The following is a 17,500-nucleotide window of genomic DNA, read 5'->3' on the forward strand; positions in this document are numbered from 1 at the left end:
TACACACACACACACCTATCTATCTATCTACACACACACACACACACACACACACACCCTATCTATCTATCTACACACACACACCTATCTATCTACACACACACACACACACACACACCTTATCTATCTATCTACACACACACACCTATCTATCTATCTACACACACACACACACCCTATCTATCTACACACACACACACCTATCTATCTACACACACACACACACACACACACACACACACACACATACACACATCTGAAAACACAGACAGTGGTACCTGTGTCTCAGGGCCCAACACAACAGGGTCCACGACCAGACGTCCAGTCAGCTGGCTCCGTATGTACACGGTGTGACTGACCACTGAGCTCTCCGGGTCCCGGAACTGCCAGACCAGCTGCAGCACGGAGCGGTCCCACTGACCGCTGGCCGGACCGCCGTCACGGAGGGACAGGAACTGGGGCTTGACCATCACTTCCGGGGGTGTGGAGTCCACTTTGAAACACGGGGCATAAAACAGACAGCGCTGTGAAACGTGTACTGATCGGAAGGCATCACAAATATAAAGAGAGAAAAAGAAAATGCGGGATTCTGGTGTTTTTTTGTTTTTGTTTTTTGTTTTGTTTGTTTGTTGTTTTTTTCACGTTCAGTACTTTCGGATGAGATGATAAACCGAGTACCCGTGCTCAGCATGGGCTCAGCGCACGTTCAATCGGTGCACCTGAAAGAACCCACGGCAACAAAATAGATGTCCCCTGGCAAAAAAATTATGTAGCCAACACCACTTTGATTGGAAAACAATTCACTTGCAGACTGGGGGGAAAAAAAAAGAAAAAAAAAGCGGCGCTGCACTGTGGCGAACGTGCTGTTCCTGGAGAGAGGGGAGAGTAGCCCGAAATTCACACAGAGAAAATTAATCTATTGTGATGAGAAGAACGTATGATATAGTCGTGTTCGTCCGTTGAAGACCATCAGGACAGCAGAGAAGACAATCGCTGTTCTGTGCTGGGATTTGATTATTGTGGAGATTGTCTTGTCTTGGGGGAGGGGAGGGTGGGGGGACGGGGGGGGGGGGAGGGGAGGGGGAATAGTGAAATAATGTTGATTTCTGGAAAACCGCGGTGAATGCAGTCAGTGTGATGAGCATTATTATTCATAACCAGAGGTGCTTCTTTGCATTTTCGTCTACAATGAAAATCCACAGCTGTTTTCAAGCTGTTCACGTGAACATGTGCCTGAAACCTAGAAACCGGTGGTAGAACATAAGATATGTATGATTTCAATCATTTCGTGATTCTTTTTTTTTTATGAAACGATACCTGCATTTGTGAAGTTTTCATTACCGCTTTTTATAAAGTCTGAACTTACCAACAATGTCCCCAGTTTTTTTTAACTCTGTACTTACCAACAAGGTCCCTAACTTTTTGTGAAGTCTGTACTTACCAAGGTCCTTAACTTCTTTTTTTTAAGTCTGTATTTATCACCAAGATCCCTAACTTTCTGTGAAGTCTGTACTTACACCAACAAGGTTCCTAACTTTTTGTGAAGTCTGTACTCACCAAAAAGGTCCTTAACTTCTTTTTTTTGTGAAGTCTGTACTCACACCACCAAGGTCCAAAACTTTTTGTGAAGTCTGTACTCACACCACCAAGATCCCTAACTTTCTGTGAAGTCTGTACTCACCAGCAAAGCTGTCGGACACGCTGACTGTCGCCAGTCCTGCAGGGTTGACGGCAGTGACCGTGACGTAGAGGGGCGTGGCCGAGGGCAGAGCGAGGCCCGCCATATGCGCGACACGCGACAGGAGAGTGTGGGTGGTGGGCAGGACGTCACAGGCACGTGGCCTCTGACCCACGCACCACGTGAAGTGCTGTAGCCCTGTCTGGGGGTCTGAGAACCCTGACCACTCGACTGGCACGGAGGAGCTAGAGGACAGAGAGAGAGAGAGAGAGAGAGAGGGATGCCCCATGTAGTAGTAGTAGTAGTAGTCGTAGTAACAGTAGTACTAGTAGTAGTAGAAGTAAGAAGAAGAAGAAGAGGAGGAGGAGGAGGAGAAAAACGGAGAAGAAGAGGAAGAAGAAGGAGAAGGAGGAGAAAACGAAGAAGAAGAAGAAGAAGGAGGGGGAAGAGGAAGAGAAAACGAAGAAGAAGAAGAAGAAGAAGAAGGAGGGGGAAGAGGAAGAGAAAAAAGAAGAAGAAGAGGAAGAAGAAGGAGGAGGAAGAGGAGGAGAATAAAAAGAAGATTAAGAAGAAGGAGAATAAGAAGAAGGAGAGGAGGAGAAGAAGAAAAAAGAAGAAGGAGGAGGAGAAAAAGAAGAAGAAGACGAAGAAAAACAAGGACAAGAAGAGGCAGAGGAGAAGAAGAAGAACAACAACAACAACAAGGAGGAGTACGGACGGTGTCACAATGCCCCAGTGGTAATGCCTCCGACAGGTAATTGAGCGTGTACGCGTTCAAGTCCTATAAACGGACCGAGAATTTTACCCTTCCACCCTACCCCCCTCCCCTGCCCCCCCCCCCCCCCCCCCTCCACTGGACCCTACGTGCTCCAAGTCAACTTGCGCACTTAAATAACCCACGACATCATAAGGGTTGTCCCTGGCATACTTCTATAGAAAAATCGAGTTTGATGTAAAATGGAATATCAATAGATAAAAATGAATTAAAAAAAAAACACAAAAAAAACAAACAAACAAACAACAACAACAAAAAACAACGAAAAACCAGAAAGAAATGGGTGGCCCTGAACACTGGTAATGCTCTCTCCCTAATGTGAGCAGCCACACGAAAACAAATTTATCATCATCATCATCATCATCATCATCATCATCCGTAGAGTGTCCACAATCAATCAAGTTGATTATTCTGACACTTTTCTCGTAACACACATACACACACACACACAAAAGTAATACAATATTCAAGCACAGTCCCAAAGTGGACAACATATCTCTCTCTCTCTCTCTCTCTCTCTCTCTCTATGCCCTTACTTGTGACCGAGAAATTTGTCATGGCGGCCATACAGTCCCACGGTCACGTGGCCGGAAGTGGGCGGAGAGTCATCAAACGTCAGACTGCCCGATGACGTCAGACGGCACAAGCCGGCACGGTTGCAGGCCTGCAGGGTGGCGTAGTAAGCTGTTCCCTGCTCTAGCTGCTCTGTCCACGTGTAGGCTGGAAGCAAAGGTGTGCTTTCTGTTTCACTTGTGTCTTAGTAATAATCTTAAGCGAATTCAAAAACTTCAAAACAATGCTGCCCGTCTGACTCTCAGAGTCCCACGTACTGATCACATTTCTCCTCACTTCTGCACTCTACATTGGCTCCCCACTGAAGCGAGAATTGAATACAAAGTCACGTGTCTCTGCTATTCTGCTTTCCACTCTGCAGGACCTACATATCTTTCTGACCTTATACACGTTAGACACTCCCGAAAGAAATCTCCGCTATTCCTCTGACTGTTACCTTTTGAAATTTCCTCGTGTCAATACAAGAACCTATGGTGAACGTTCTTTCTTCTTTGCTGCTCTTCACATCTGGAACAATCTTCCTCATTATATCCGTACATCTGATTCTATATCTGCTTTTCGCTCATTACTAAAAACTCATCTTTTTAAAACCTATCTATAAGTACTCTCAGCTTCCTTGTTCTCCAAAACCACCCATGTCAGTTCACTTTGGATGTATGTAGAGTGGGAAAGGGAGAGTGTGAGTAGAGGGGACGGGTTGAGAAAGAGTGGTCATGAATGTTTTATGTAACTTGTAATATTTTTCTTTCATGTAAAGCGCCCTCAGCTCTTAGAGAGAAAGGGCGCTATATAAATGTACATTAGTAGTAGTAGTAGTAGTATGTTACATATTTTTTTCTTACCTGAATCTTTACCTGATGATTGATGTGTGCGTGGTGATCAGAGAAGGGTGAGCATTTGAATGAACCTATAAAAACGTGTTTTGATGGTTTGAAACAGACACTGGAGTCTCTTGAACTGAGCTGGACTGAACTGATTCGAAAGTCGACAGATGCAACTTTCGAAAAAAGGTTTATAACACAGTGCTTTTTATCTCTTGGTATTCATGAAGAGGCCTAACTACATTGAAAAGGTTTTGTTTGATTCTTAAAAGTACTGTCCTCTCTGAATTTAGCAGCTACGGTGTAAACCTTTTAGAATACTGTATACAATACATTAAGGTCTAAATTTATAGGGTACATGGAGTTTAATGAAAATGGTCTTTTAGTCTCCGATAAAGCAAATCTATCATTCAGGTGACCAGTTTGAATTACAACTGTAATTAGTTGCTACGTCATGCCAAATACCATTTCATGTAATTTGTAACATGTAACAATTTTTATGTACCTTGTCTTCATTCGTTTTTCTTCTTTTTTTTTCTCTTTTCTTTTCTTTAAAAAGCATTATCTTTTGTAATCATTACTTGTGATCTTACATGTCTGCCTGCCGACGTAGACAAAGGGAGCCACATCGTCCAGTCCCGGAATGGAACCCAGGCCCAGCCTGTAGTAGTCCACACCTGAGTGAGGGTCAGTGAACCCCGCCCACTTCACGCTGTACACACCCACGTGTCTGCTGTAGCCACCCACGATCTGTACAACAAGACGTTAGACACGTTAGGTACCACCCGCCGTGGTGGAGTGGTTAGCGTCACTGACTGACGACTGCGAGGACGCGGGTTCGAGCCCAATCAGAGTGGGTTTTTTTAAATTCTTGTGGTGTTTTTCGGCCCGAGGCCAGCTCCTGTCCAGAGTTGTATCTGCTTTGTGCTCAGACAGGGAGACTGAGACCACACAGTCGAGGGTCATCTACTTCGCGTATGCGTCTTTGGGGGTGTTGCTCAATTTTCCTGACCAACACTGCAGGTGTTTGTCTTTCTCAGGCCTGCTTGACACTTGGATCTATTTTGAGAGTACAGCCTTGTCAAGTAGTCCCAAACCTGAAAGGTTCCCCATCAGCAGTTACGTCATCACCCCTATCATCAGGCATCAACATCAAAACATTAAAAAAAACCCAAAATGTCCCAAATTCAGGGGCACAAAAAGGCCTATACTACATATTTTGATTAGTTTTTACAAATGTTTAAATATTTGAACCAATTCGTACAACACACGTCAAAAATTGCAAGTAGAACAGTGCCAGTGAGCGAGACTACAAGAAACAATACTCACAGCGGTGCCTGAACCACTGTGCCACAGACGTCCTGGCGATGGCGGAGAGCTGTCAATGACAAAAGGAGCGGAGGACCGGACAGTGGTCAGCCCCGCCTTGTTGGTGACCTGTACACAAGGAACAAAGACATGATGGACGGAAGTACGAGGGGACGCTGTCAATCAGAGCATACTGATCTCTTTTTGACAAGGTACACCAGTACAACAACAACAACAACTACTACTACTACTAATAATAATAATAATGGTACTTATATAGCGCTGAATCTTGTGCATAGACAAATCTAAGCGCTTTCGCACCGGTCATTCTCACGCACGCATAACTCTAAAACTGAAGAAACTGAAGACAAGGAAGAGGCAGGGAAGGGGGGCTATTTTGGGAAGAGGTGGGTTTCAAGGCCAGACTTGAAAGAGCTGAGTGTGGAGACTTGACGAAGCGAAAGAGGAAGTTCATTCCAATTGCAAGGTCCAGAGACAGAGAAAGAACGGCGGCCAACAGTCGAGAGTTTGAATCTGGGTATGCGTAAGTGGAGTGGGTCCGAAGCTGATCGTAGTGAGCGAGATGGAGTGTAGAGGTGAAGGCAGCTACTGCTACTGCTGCTGCTGCTGCTTCAACTACTCCTTTGCCACCTACTATTGCTACTTAAATTCGCGCTTTCCGGGTCGCGCTTTCCGACCATTCGCGCTATTAGGCTGAAAATTGCCCAAAAGAAATGTATGAAAATATTCATAATTATAGTCCAGGTATTTCCGGACTGTTCACGAAATACACAGAGCATATTAAAAAATAAGATGCGCCAACATTTTTTTTTTTTTTAATTAAAAGGAACTGGTTTGACTTTGGCTCTTATTTCATGTAAAATGACTGGACTATGATCTCTCCCCCCCCCCTCCTCCCCCACTTCCATCTCACCTTCAACAACACCACGTAGGCGTGTCCATCCACTAGAGCCGAGGTGTCAGTCAAGATGACGGAGGTTCCTTGACAGGTCTGAAAGTCCACCACGTTGTCCCCGCCCCCTCGCTGAGCCACGCCCACCTGGAACATTTTCAAAACGGCAATAGACTTTGTATCTGTTTATATATATATATATATATATCTGTTTATATATATATATATATATATAGATAGATAGATAGATAGATAGATAGATATGTGTGTGTGTGTGTGTGTGTGTGTTGCGGAATTCATGGTATGACATGCAAAACATGTACAAATATTTGAAAATTATAACCACAAGATTTAGGTTGGGTGTGTCGAGTTTGGCTACTCATAGTCGTAAGTCTATAGGTCTATAGGGAATTTGATGATAATAATAAACAAGAGAAGATATCAGAGAAATGTAGGCCTTTATTCCAGCGAAATATTACCGACAACCTTGTACATTCAAACTGATTTTATCGAAGTCTTCCAATCGGCAAAATCAAGTATGGAACCTGTCCATCTTCCTGCATAAAGCATTCAAGTTTAGAGTTATTGCAACCTCGTAGTACGTTGTGTTGGAGCAGCTGGTTCATGTGATATAGTTTTTTTCATGTTTATTCAAACAAATACGACATATATTGTTGTGTTTACCCCTTCATAGGGCCCCAAACGTATACGGCCCAATGAATAAACTCTCTGTTGTTATTTTCACCAACAGTTTCTAGTCAGACAAAGGTCTACAGAATCAATGACATTTTATATATTGGGAAGTCGAAATAGAATACCTCTCTGAACGTTGACCATTCAACATCATAAGAGCATCGGCAGGTTTCGCTACTCTTGGCTGATTTTCAGGTTTCTCCCTATCTTTTTTTTAATGCTGCTGTCTTGTTGTTGGAGTCACGTTGTATATATATATATATATATATATATATATAATGGATACTTATATTGCACACTATCCAGAAATCTGCTCTAGGTGCTTTACAAAAACGTTTTTGTTAACATAAAACATTATATCTATGTTACATACACACACCAGAATGTGACTACACACACACACACACACACACACACACACACACACACACATGCTGCATACATACATTTTAACATACATGTGTATCTAACAGCTACCCTAACACATACGCACACATAGGCAGGCACAAACTTACATAAACACACGCACACACAATACACGTTCACGTTCATATACATGCATGTAGTTATGTACACATACATATGTATACAGTATACAGTATATATTATATATATATATATATATATATATATATATATATATATATCATGTCATGTCCAACTGTAATGAAATCAAAGCGAATGAATTATCAAACAAAGCAAAAGATCAAACACAAGCATTCTCACTTCAATGCTGAGCACACCACTCTCCTTGTCCTCCACGCCTTCCCAATGAACAGGTAACTCGTGTCCTGGCACAAAATCCTCGGCGATTACCGCCCCTGCTGCCACGTGACCAACCGTAGGTGGCGTGCTGTCGATGATCACTGGACTGGACCATGCATCGGTCACGTGACCCACACGATCTTGTGCTGTGACGGAAATTATAAACATCCTTGATAAAATGAGTGACTGGTTAAGATGCGGTAACTGAAGATGGTATGCATGAACAGCAAATGAATATGTAAACTTGAAAAAACAACAACAACAACAACAACAAAAAACCCAACCAAACGACAACAACAACAACAACAAAACCCACATAGATAAATACGAACTAGGAAAAAAAAATGTCCCCCCCACCCCCCAACACCCAACAATGTAACTTTCACTGAACCAATACCCAAGCCCTGGACAAGATGACTTTGGGGCAATGACCCCAATAGGTCATGAAACTCCGTTTGATCAAAGAGGTAGAGTATTTCATATTCGTGAACAGTTTTAAAATGTTAAGATATTAGAGATTTAAAAAAAAATAAAATAAAGACCATGGCGTCCGGTTTGTTTTTGTTGTTGTTGTTTTTTTTTTTTTTTGTTTGTTTGTTTTTTCACGCAGGCAGCATACGCATTAATATGTTTATTGCTTCATTGTCAATATTCCGTACACAAACACTATCTTGGTGAAGAGTTGCTTTTTTTCGGACATAAATCATTTTCTTTGTAGTTTTTGTTGTTTTTTTTGTTTTTGTGCCCGGACTTTTTTTTGGGTCAACCACCGTTTTATTTTGTATATAAATTCAGTATGTCACTGTAGTTGTTGTTGTTTTAAACCCAGCCAACCATATCCTGGCTTAAAAAACTGTAAACATTAATCCAGTAGAACACGAAAAAAAGAAAACAACAACAAGAAACGAACAGACAACAACAAAACACATGGAAAAGAAAAGTAGGCGCAATCACTGTTGCGCACTAAAACCTAGGATATGCCCCACGCTTCCTTTTTGAGGAAGTGTCTGGGTTTGTTCCAATGTACCTTTTATTTACCTGTGTGCTAGCTGAATCGGTAGCGTAAGCATCACTGACTTGAAGTTGTGTACCTTGTGTAATGGAGAGAGTTACCACTCTTTACTATATATATATATATTTTTTTTTCTTAATTACTTGGTGACTTCTGCTACAATGAATGCTGCCAAACAAAATGTAGGACGATCACCTCTGACAGTGGCAATGCACGTGAAGCCCGGAGTCCAGGTGAGGTGACTGAACGTCCACGTTGTTCGCTGTCCTACCTGCACGAATGGAGCCAGGTCCTCTCCCCCTGGATAGCTACCTGGTGACACGAGGCATGTTTAGTAGGATTCCCAGCAAGTGTGTGACGTCAGTCGCTGAGGTCATGTACGTGTGACTCTGTGGCTGGCAGCTTGATATAATGTCTATTGTCTTGGCAGCTGTTGAGCCCCTCCACCCAACGCCCCACCACCACCACCACCATTGTCATGCAGATTTTTCAGTGTGTCTCTTTTTTCTCAGTTTACCCCCCTGTCCCCCCCCCCCCCCCCCACCTCCTAACACCCAATCCATCACCCCTTCTCCACATCCATTGCGTGAGTGTATATATGTGTGTGTGTGCTGACTGAACGAACGCGTTGACTTCCGTGTCTAATTCACCTGGTACAGTAGACAATGAACCAACCAGCAGAAGAAGAAGAACCACGAAGTTTATACATACATCAGTTAAGGCAAACAAATGGGACCAACTTCTTCTTCTTCTGCGTTCACTCGCATGCACACGAGTGGGCTTTTACGTGTATGACCGTTTTTACCCCGCCATGTAGGCAGCCATACTCCGTTTTCGGGGGTGTGCATGCTGGGTATGTACTTGTTTCCATAACCCACCGAACGCTGACATGGATTACAGGATCTTTAACGTGCGTATTTGATCTTCTGCTTGCATATACACACGAAGGGGGTTCAGGCACTAGCAGGTCTGCACATATGTTGACCTGGGAGATCGTAAAAATCTCCACCCTTTACCCACCAGGCGCCGTCACCGTGATTCGAACCCAGGACCCTCAGATTGACAGTCCAACGCTTTAACCACTCGGCTATTGCGCCCGTCAAAACGGGACCAACAAGATCTAACAGGTATGGTTTTAAAGGGGAAAAAAAAGAAAAAAAAAAAAGGAAAAGAAAAACAAAACGTCAGTTGCGAACTCAGCTTTAGGCATTAGTACGACCAACCTACTCGCTCAAAAGCCCTAAACTTCAATACTTTGCACATAAACATAAAAGTAACAACTAACATATTTTGACTCTCATTCATCCCTCGAATTCACTTCAGAGTCAGGCATGCAGACAAATGACTGATGTGAAAGTGCTTCTGATATGTCTGCGCAAGATTAAGCGCCATTTGATAATACTGATAATACTAACAAAAACAATAGTAGTAGTAGTAGTATCATCATCATCATTTAAAAGCAGCGATATTCACCTAACGCCACAGAATAGTTCAAAGTGATGACGCTATTTACCTAACGCCACAGAATAGTTTAAAGTGATGACGCTATTTACCTAACGCCACAGAATAGTTCAAAGTGATGACGCTATTTACCTAACGCCACAGAATAGTTTAAAGTGATGACGCTATTTACCTAACGCCACAGAATAGTTCAAAGTGATGACGTTATTTACCTAACGCCACAGAATAACTCAAAGTGATGACGTCATTTACCTAACGCCACAGAATAATTCAAAGTGAAGACGCTATTTACCTAACGCCACAGAATAGTTCAAAGTGATGACGTTATTTACCTAACGCCACATAATAGTTTAAAGTGATGACGTTATTTACCTAACGCCACAGAATAGTTCAAAGTGACGACGCCGCCTTCGCCGCCGAAAAGAAGTGGGCTGTCCTCCTCCACGTCGGCGAACCCCGACCACGAGACCGTCACGTGATTGTCACCCGCCAGATAAACGCCGTCCGGGTCGCCACCACTAAGGACAACGGAGCCTCTGACCGGGGGACTGTCATCAATGACCACCCCGTCCCCGCAGACCTGCCGCCGTGCCAGAGGACCTGGCTCCTCCTCCTCCTCCTCCTCCCCAGCGTCCTCGGCGAACACGGCACACGCGTAGTAAACCTTGCCGCTCTGGAACCGGGACTGACTCCGCGGGAAGGTGACGTGGCTGTGGGCAGCTTTGGACATCACACACTCCTCGTCCCCGGCACAGTCCCCCAACCCACGCGGAGCACGCGGAGCGGTCATGAGGAACCACGTGACGTTCAGGTCAAGGCTGTTGGTCAGCACCGCCGACAGCAGCAGGTCGCTGGGCGCGAAATCTAGGTCAAGGTCGTAGAGGTCGTGGAGATGGTGACCCAGTTGCTGACTGGTGAGGAAAGGCCGGAAGTCCGTCACGCGGAAGACGCTGTGGGAAAGTTCGATGACGTGGAAAGGCTCGTGCACGTTGGAGCTGGGAGACCGCATCAGTTTGAAGCAGTCTGGGTGGTTGGACTCCATCGGGAAGAGAAGTCTGAGGCATATGTACAGCGTCCCCCGTCCGCTTCCTCCCAAGGGGGCGTTCTGCGTGATCTGTATCAACCACAGGCACAACACGGTTGTTGGTTTGTTGTTGTTTTTTTGTGTGGTTTTTTAAAATATTATTCTCGTTTTGCTTAAGTCAAGGTGAAAATACATTTATCAGATCTTGTGAACAAAGAGGGAAACATGCAATGCTGTCGTAAGCAACACGCTATATTCTTACCATCAGCATAAAATTTATGAACATTGCCAAGCAAGCTTCTTAATGTTTGATCACAATACAGTTCTAGTCTAAGAAAATGAATGCTGCTCCATGTAGAGTTCGGACCCCCCCCCCCCCCCCCCCCTTTCCCCCAAAAGCAACAACAAACCAACCCAGAACAAACTTTAAATTCTTTTCCTGTACACTATAGCCCACGTCCTTATTGACTTAAGCACGACAGAAATCGGGTATTTACATGCACCCTCCTTCTCTCCTTCCATTCTATTCCATTAGATTGTTGTGTGAGGGGGGCGGAGGGGGGTATGTGTCTATAAGCCTGTGTCTGTGTGTGCCTGAATGTGTGAATGTTGAGTTATTTATCATGTTAACTTTTGTGATTATTCACATTTTTGTAATGGATATCATGAACACCTGTGTTTCTTTTTCGGTTTACTTCATGCTATAGCGCCATTGAGGATTTTTGTGTTTGCTTTGAATACTTCAAGAACTTGCAAAATGTTTGCAACGAAATCAGGATACAAATAGGCCATTGCACGTTTTTCCCTGTTTCTATCTAGACTTCAAAGTGAATATGCTAAAGGTGATATCATCAAAATACTATTAACTCTCTCCATACGAACGGCGAAAGAGACGACGTTAACAGCGTTTCACCCCAATTACCACCATCAAAATATTGCAAGCGGAAGGCTCTTATACTGAAGAGGTGAATGTTGACAAAGAATACCACAATTCTGACGACGGAAGCTAATGGTTGGGTCATTCAGACACCCACTGGACATCCGAGGGGTTTGTGTAGAGGAGAAGAGAGGACTGGCCGTACTGAGTGAGTTAATTGTTGCTGCAATTCGCGAAAGACGGAGGAAAAGAACATAAGAAGCTAAGCATCGATTTGGTAATGACCCTCCAGCAAGGGAAGCCGACTAAATGACTCAGGAAACGAATTAGTCACTTCACAGCTGGCTTTATCAAGGTAGGCAGTATTTTGTGCTAATGACTCAGTGTTTGGAAAGCACTTAGAACTTGGTCTCTGACCGAGAATATGCGCTACAGAAGTATATAAAAAAACCCACATCAAAACCCGAATCAGCATCACAACAGCATATTGTTCATAAATCAACAGATTTTGTTTCAGTATAAAACATACCTGAATATTTGAACAGGTTCTGGACTTCTGAACGACCCATTCCGCGAGAGGAACTGACCCCGATGGGTCAGCACTGACGGTCCACATGTACACACAGGTCTTATTTCTGAAGGCCACGGGAACGGGTTCTGTGGACGCCTGAACGTCCAGGGTCAGCTCCTGCCCACGCATGTCCTCAATGAGTCCGTGGTCCAGCTGGACAGTCAGGTAGCTGGCACCGTAGGTGACCGGCTGGGACGTGGAAGGCGGCAGACAGGTGTCATCAAAGCACAGGGAAACGGAGGACACGTAAGTGTGGTCCTGAAGGAAGCGACCGTCAAGGTTCTCGTGGAAGATGGTCAGTTCTTTCGTTACTGCCGGTGTCGTCTCCTCGTGCAGTGTACATTTCTGGAGCAGGTATTTGTCCTTGCCGTTGGCCGAGTCCAGGCAGGTAGTATCCACGACGTCCGCTTTGAAGTACTTCACGAAGGACGCGCTGGGGCCTGTGGTCTCCCACGTGAAGGTGAACTGATTGTTGGGGACAGGGACAACACAGTCATCTTTCTGACACCGCTGTATTTGCAGACTGGTGTTAGCAGCCAAGGGGTGTGGAAACACAGCAGTGATGTTGGGTGTCTCCGCGAGGACTTGATAGCCTGTGAACGTTGTTTGAAGCATGACGGCGTTTTCGAAGACCACTTGAGAAACAAACGGGGACAGTTCGATGAAAAGGAAGTCCCCGGCATGGATTGGTAGCAGTGAGATGTCACTGACACTGATCGCAAGTGACGAGTGTTCAACGAGTGCCTTTCCTATGACGTCATTTTCATGGCAGCCCTTCCCGTTGAAGACATGGACCGACTGTTCAGAGCCACCCTCTGGTATCATGACGAAACCGTCAGAGGAGAACACGGACGTTCCACCTGAAGATGTCGCTCTGACCACAGAGAACAGCTTTGTGTGGACAGGAACTGACGTCAGATTGAGACAGACGGGACTGCGGTTGCTGACAGAGTGGAAGTGGATGACGTCATCCTGATCAGCCTTGGTCCCCAATCCCACCTGGACGTTGATTTCCTCCGGGTGATAGAACCCTTTCCAAGCCACGCACACCTCCTCTGCCTGTAGGATGACATCCACGTCATCTGAGAATCGGTCTGCGATCGAGGCAGTCTTCGGGTTTTCGGTTGAGGATGTTGGCACTGCTGACGTTGTCAACACGGATGACGGCTCACGTGGTGATGACGACTCCTCCGAGCTTCCATAGGCTGAAGTGGACCTGGTGGCACTAGGCTGTGTCACAGGCGGGTCAGTGCCTGTGGCGGCCACCCCCGAGACGGCCGTTCTGACCACGTCCAGTATGACGGCGTGGCTGGGAGGGAAGTGGGAAGGCAGACGGACTGATGACGTGTTCACTGTGCTGACGTGACCGGCAGCGTTGATGACGTGCAGCTGAAAGAAAAACGATCGGCCGTCTTCTGTGTCGTAAGGGTACAAGAGTTTGACCGGGTAGCAAGCACACCCGGTGATGTTGTCTTTCTGACACTGGGTCAGGTTACATTCTGATGTTGAGTAGAAAGGAGTTACGAAGCCGTCTTCGTGACCTGAAAGATAGCGAAGGCAATCATGTGGTGTGTTGAGGTTGTAAAGCCAAGAACATGTACTCTATAACAATGCAAACGTGAATATTTTCCAGAACATTATTCTAAATGTCTTTGCTTTTCTAAGAGAATCGTGCCATACCATGATAATCGCTGTTGACTTTTGCATAGTATTCTTCAATGAGATTCAAAATTTCAGTATAGGCAACATGATTCTAAGATAACCAAAACTGTGTATTTGCAAATAAATACACGCACCTCCGTGTCTGCACCAACACATATCTTAATGTGATACCCACATCCAATGCTATTTTATGTTGTCATTATTTCTTCTTCCTATTTCGTCACATGCCCCTCTTTTTTTTTGTTCAGAAGAATTAAAAGGAAAGAAAAACACAATCACGTTTTTAAGTTTATGTTCTGCTTCATCATTCTGAATGACTGAATGCATTTACAATGATATATTGGCCTGTCTACTTATTCAAAATGATCACGAATAGAAATTTCAGATTCATTTTCTCGAACTACTGCAAGAAAAGGGCATACAGAATACAGAAGTATAAACAGAACTGATTACAACAGCTGCAAATGTCTTACGAAAACTAATATCTTTATATATATATATATATATATACACGCATAGCTATATATATATATATATATATATATATATATATATATATATATATAGAGAGAGATTTGATACTGAATATATTGATGGTAGGTTATTGTAGCAAAACATATACTTTGAAATTTTGATTTTAAAACTGTCCTCTATCTATCTATCTCTGTCTATCTATCTATCTCGTCTAACTCTATCTATCTATCTATCTGTCTATCTATCTCCGTCTATCTACTTATATATCTCTATCTCTGTCTATCTATCTATCTCTATCTATCTATCTGTATACATGTGTGTAGCTCTCTCTCTCTCTCTCTCTCTCTCTCTCTCTCTCTGTCTGTAGCTGTGTGTAGCTATGTGTAGCTGTGCGTGTATATATCACGAGCATTACAGTCCTTAAGCTCAACGATCACTGACCCACGCGGAAGGACACGTTGAACTCCACATGGCGGAGCTGCTCCGGATCGGTGAACACGCCTTCTGCCCACGTCACCAGCAGCAGCCCCTCCTCCACCACCACCTCCGTCAGTGGCTGCGTCACCTCGGGGGCTGTGACGTCAATGACGACGGGTCCCAAGGTGACGGTACTGCTCAGGCCAGCCTTGCTGAGGACCTGCAGGAAGACGAAGAACACGTCCCCGTGACCCAAGCCCACGTGGCGGGCGTGGTAGGACGAGTGGCCGTGGGTGGCGGTGAACGGCAGAAGGTCCGGCGCCGAAGAGGCGGTGACGTCACTTCCGATGCCGACGTAGTACTCTTCGATCTGGCTCTCCTCGTCGTGGCCTCGCCAGGTGATTTCCACGTAGTCTGACGGCAGAACCATCATCACGGAGCCTCCTCCTCCTCCTCCGGTCATCTTGGGCAGCTGGCGGCAGTAGTTCTCTGACGCTTCCGGGTCCAGGACGTGGTCGGAGGACACGGGCAGATGCTGGACGTCCTGTCCAGGGGAGGGTCCAGAGCACAGCGCCTGACACCCGGCCCCGCTGTGAAGAGCCACCCGCGTCAGGTTCTCCTGAACCAGCCACGCCTCACCTCCTCCCCCTTGCCCTCCTCCTCCTCCTCCTCCCTGCTGCTGTTGTTGCTGCTGCTTCGTGCAGGCGATCATCCGCCCGCCGCGGGCATGCATGAGAGTTACGTTGCGCAATGCAGGCGGTGTGGTGTCGTACACGACCCCGTCTGAACACGCTGCCTTGGAGGGCGCCAGGGCTCCGTTGTAGGCTATCACACTGAAGAAGTAGCGGCCTGTAAAAAAAAATATCACATTCTCCTTTTTCCATGTATGTAATTTCTAACTAAACCTTTCATACGTGCAATTAAAGTCATATACCCCCGAAAAATTTTTTAAATTTAACGTCTCAGCTGCACCAAATTTTACACAAACCTATGAAACGTTTTCAAGAGCTGACCGTCATGCTAGGTTTATGTAAAGGTGAGGCATTATTTTCAGCAGCTTATCTACCTCAGTCCGCACGCTTTGACATATCTTTGAAACTGAAACTGATACTAATTATGATAATAACAGTTATTTGAATTACTCTATTTGAATCAAATCATATAATTGCATGAGCTGTCAATTAACGATTATGATAATCATGCCAATTACAATCTTTTCCACACTCTGTTTAGATTAAATCATACACAATGATTATGATGCATGAAACCGAGTTTTGTATGTCGACAAAGACAACGAAAGAATCTCACAACAAAATTGAAGGTTAATATTAATAATAATAATAATGGTATTTATATAGCCCTGAATCTTGTGCAGAGACAAATCTAAGCGCTTTCACACCAGTCATTCACACGCATGCATAACTCTAAAACTGAAGAAACTGAAGACAAGGAAGAGTTAGGGGAGGGAGGCTATCTTGTGAAGAGGTGGGTTTTAAGGCCAGACGTGGAAGAGCTGAGTGCGGAGACCTGACGAAGCGAAAGAGGAAGTTCATTCCAAATACAAGGTCCAGAGACAGAGAAAGAACGGCAGCCAACAGTCGAGTGTTTGAATCTGGATATGCGTAAACAGAGTGGATCCGAAGCCGATCGTAGAGAGCGAGATGGAGTGTAGAGGTGAAGGCAGCCACAAAGATAGGAAGAATTAGATAGAGAAAGTGTATTAAAGCATTGTAGGTTCGAAAAAAAAGACCCACTAACGTTGAAACTTCTTACTAATTATAAAAAAAGTCCCTGAAGAACCTACGGTTTGAAACTTTGAAACGTCTAATCAAAGTGAGTCTTATTTCACATCCCATAATTGTTGGGTTTTTTTTTTAAATTGAAAAATTATTTATTTATTTATAGATTTTATCGATTTGTAAGCTTAATTGGCTCAGCAGTCATCTTTCATTTAATTCTCTCCATACGAACGACGAAAGAGGACGACGTTAACAGCGTTTCACCCCAATTATCATCATCAAAATATTGCAAGCGGAAGGCTCTTATATTGAAGAGGTGAATGTTGACAAAGAATACAACAATTCTGACGACGGAAGGTAAAGGTTGGGTCATTCAGGCACCCACTGGACATCCGAGGGGTCTGTGTAGAGGAGAAGAGAGGACTGGCCGTACTGAGTGAGTTAACCCGTTCACTGCTACTGACGAGCATGTGTGTTCGTCAAAAGAAGATGTCACCGTGTATGTCTGTTCGTCAAAAGAAGATGTCACCTCACTGACATCAGACTGAGATTGCAGGTCAGGATTATCACCATAACCATTCTTCATTTTGAGGCCTTCTTCTTTGATTTACACGTGCAAACCTTTGCTCAGCAAAACCAATTACGTCATTGGCATGTACACACACACACACGCACACACACACACATACACATGCACACACACATACACACACAAACACACACGCACACACACACAC

At 44.6% G+C, this 17,500-nt stretch overlaps 1 protein-coding gene across 1 annotated transcript in view; it reads right to left on the bottom strand.

Annotated features, from left to right (window-relative positions):
- The window catches only part of LOC143288575 (uncharacterized), a 46,695-nt gene that overhangs the window by 854 nt on the left and 28,341 nt on the right, over positions 1-17,500 (bottom strand). Inside the window, exons 15-25 of the mRNA XM_076597196.1 lie at positions 15,049-15,873; positions 12,430-14,012; positions 10,372-11,113; positions 8,734-8,850; positions 7,488-7,672; positions 6,090-6,215; positions 5,177-5,284; positions 4,441-4,597; positions 2,990-3,173; positions 1,682-1,923; positions 279-493 (exon numbers count right to left, since the gene is read on the bottom strand). Of these exons, the coding sequence (XP_076453311.1) occupies positions 279-493; positions 1,682-1,923; positions 2,990-3,173; positions 4,441-4,597; positions 5,177-5,284; positions 6,090-6,215; positions 7,488-7,672; positions 8,734-8,850; positions 10,372-11,113; positions 12,430-14,012; positions 15,049-15,873 (4,484 nt within the window). The remainder of the gene's footprint in view (positions 1-278; positions 494-1,681; positions 1,924-2,989; positions 3,174-4,440; positions 4,598-5,176; positions 5,285-6,089; positions 6,216-7,487; positions 7,673-8,733; positions 8,851-10,371; positions 11,114-12,429; positions 14,013-15,048; positions 15,874-17,500) is intronic.

This window comes from Babylonia areolata, chromosome 12, assembly GCF_041734735.1.
Source record: "Babylonia areolata isolate BAREFJ2019XMU chromosome 12, ASM4173473v1, whole genome shotgun sequence".
Lineage (NCBI taxonomy): Eukaryota > Metazoa > Mollusca > Gastropoda > Neogastropoda > Buccinidae > Babylonia > Babylonia areolata.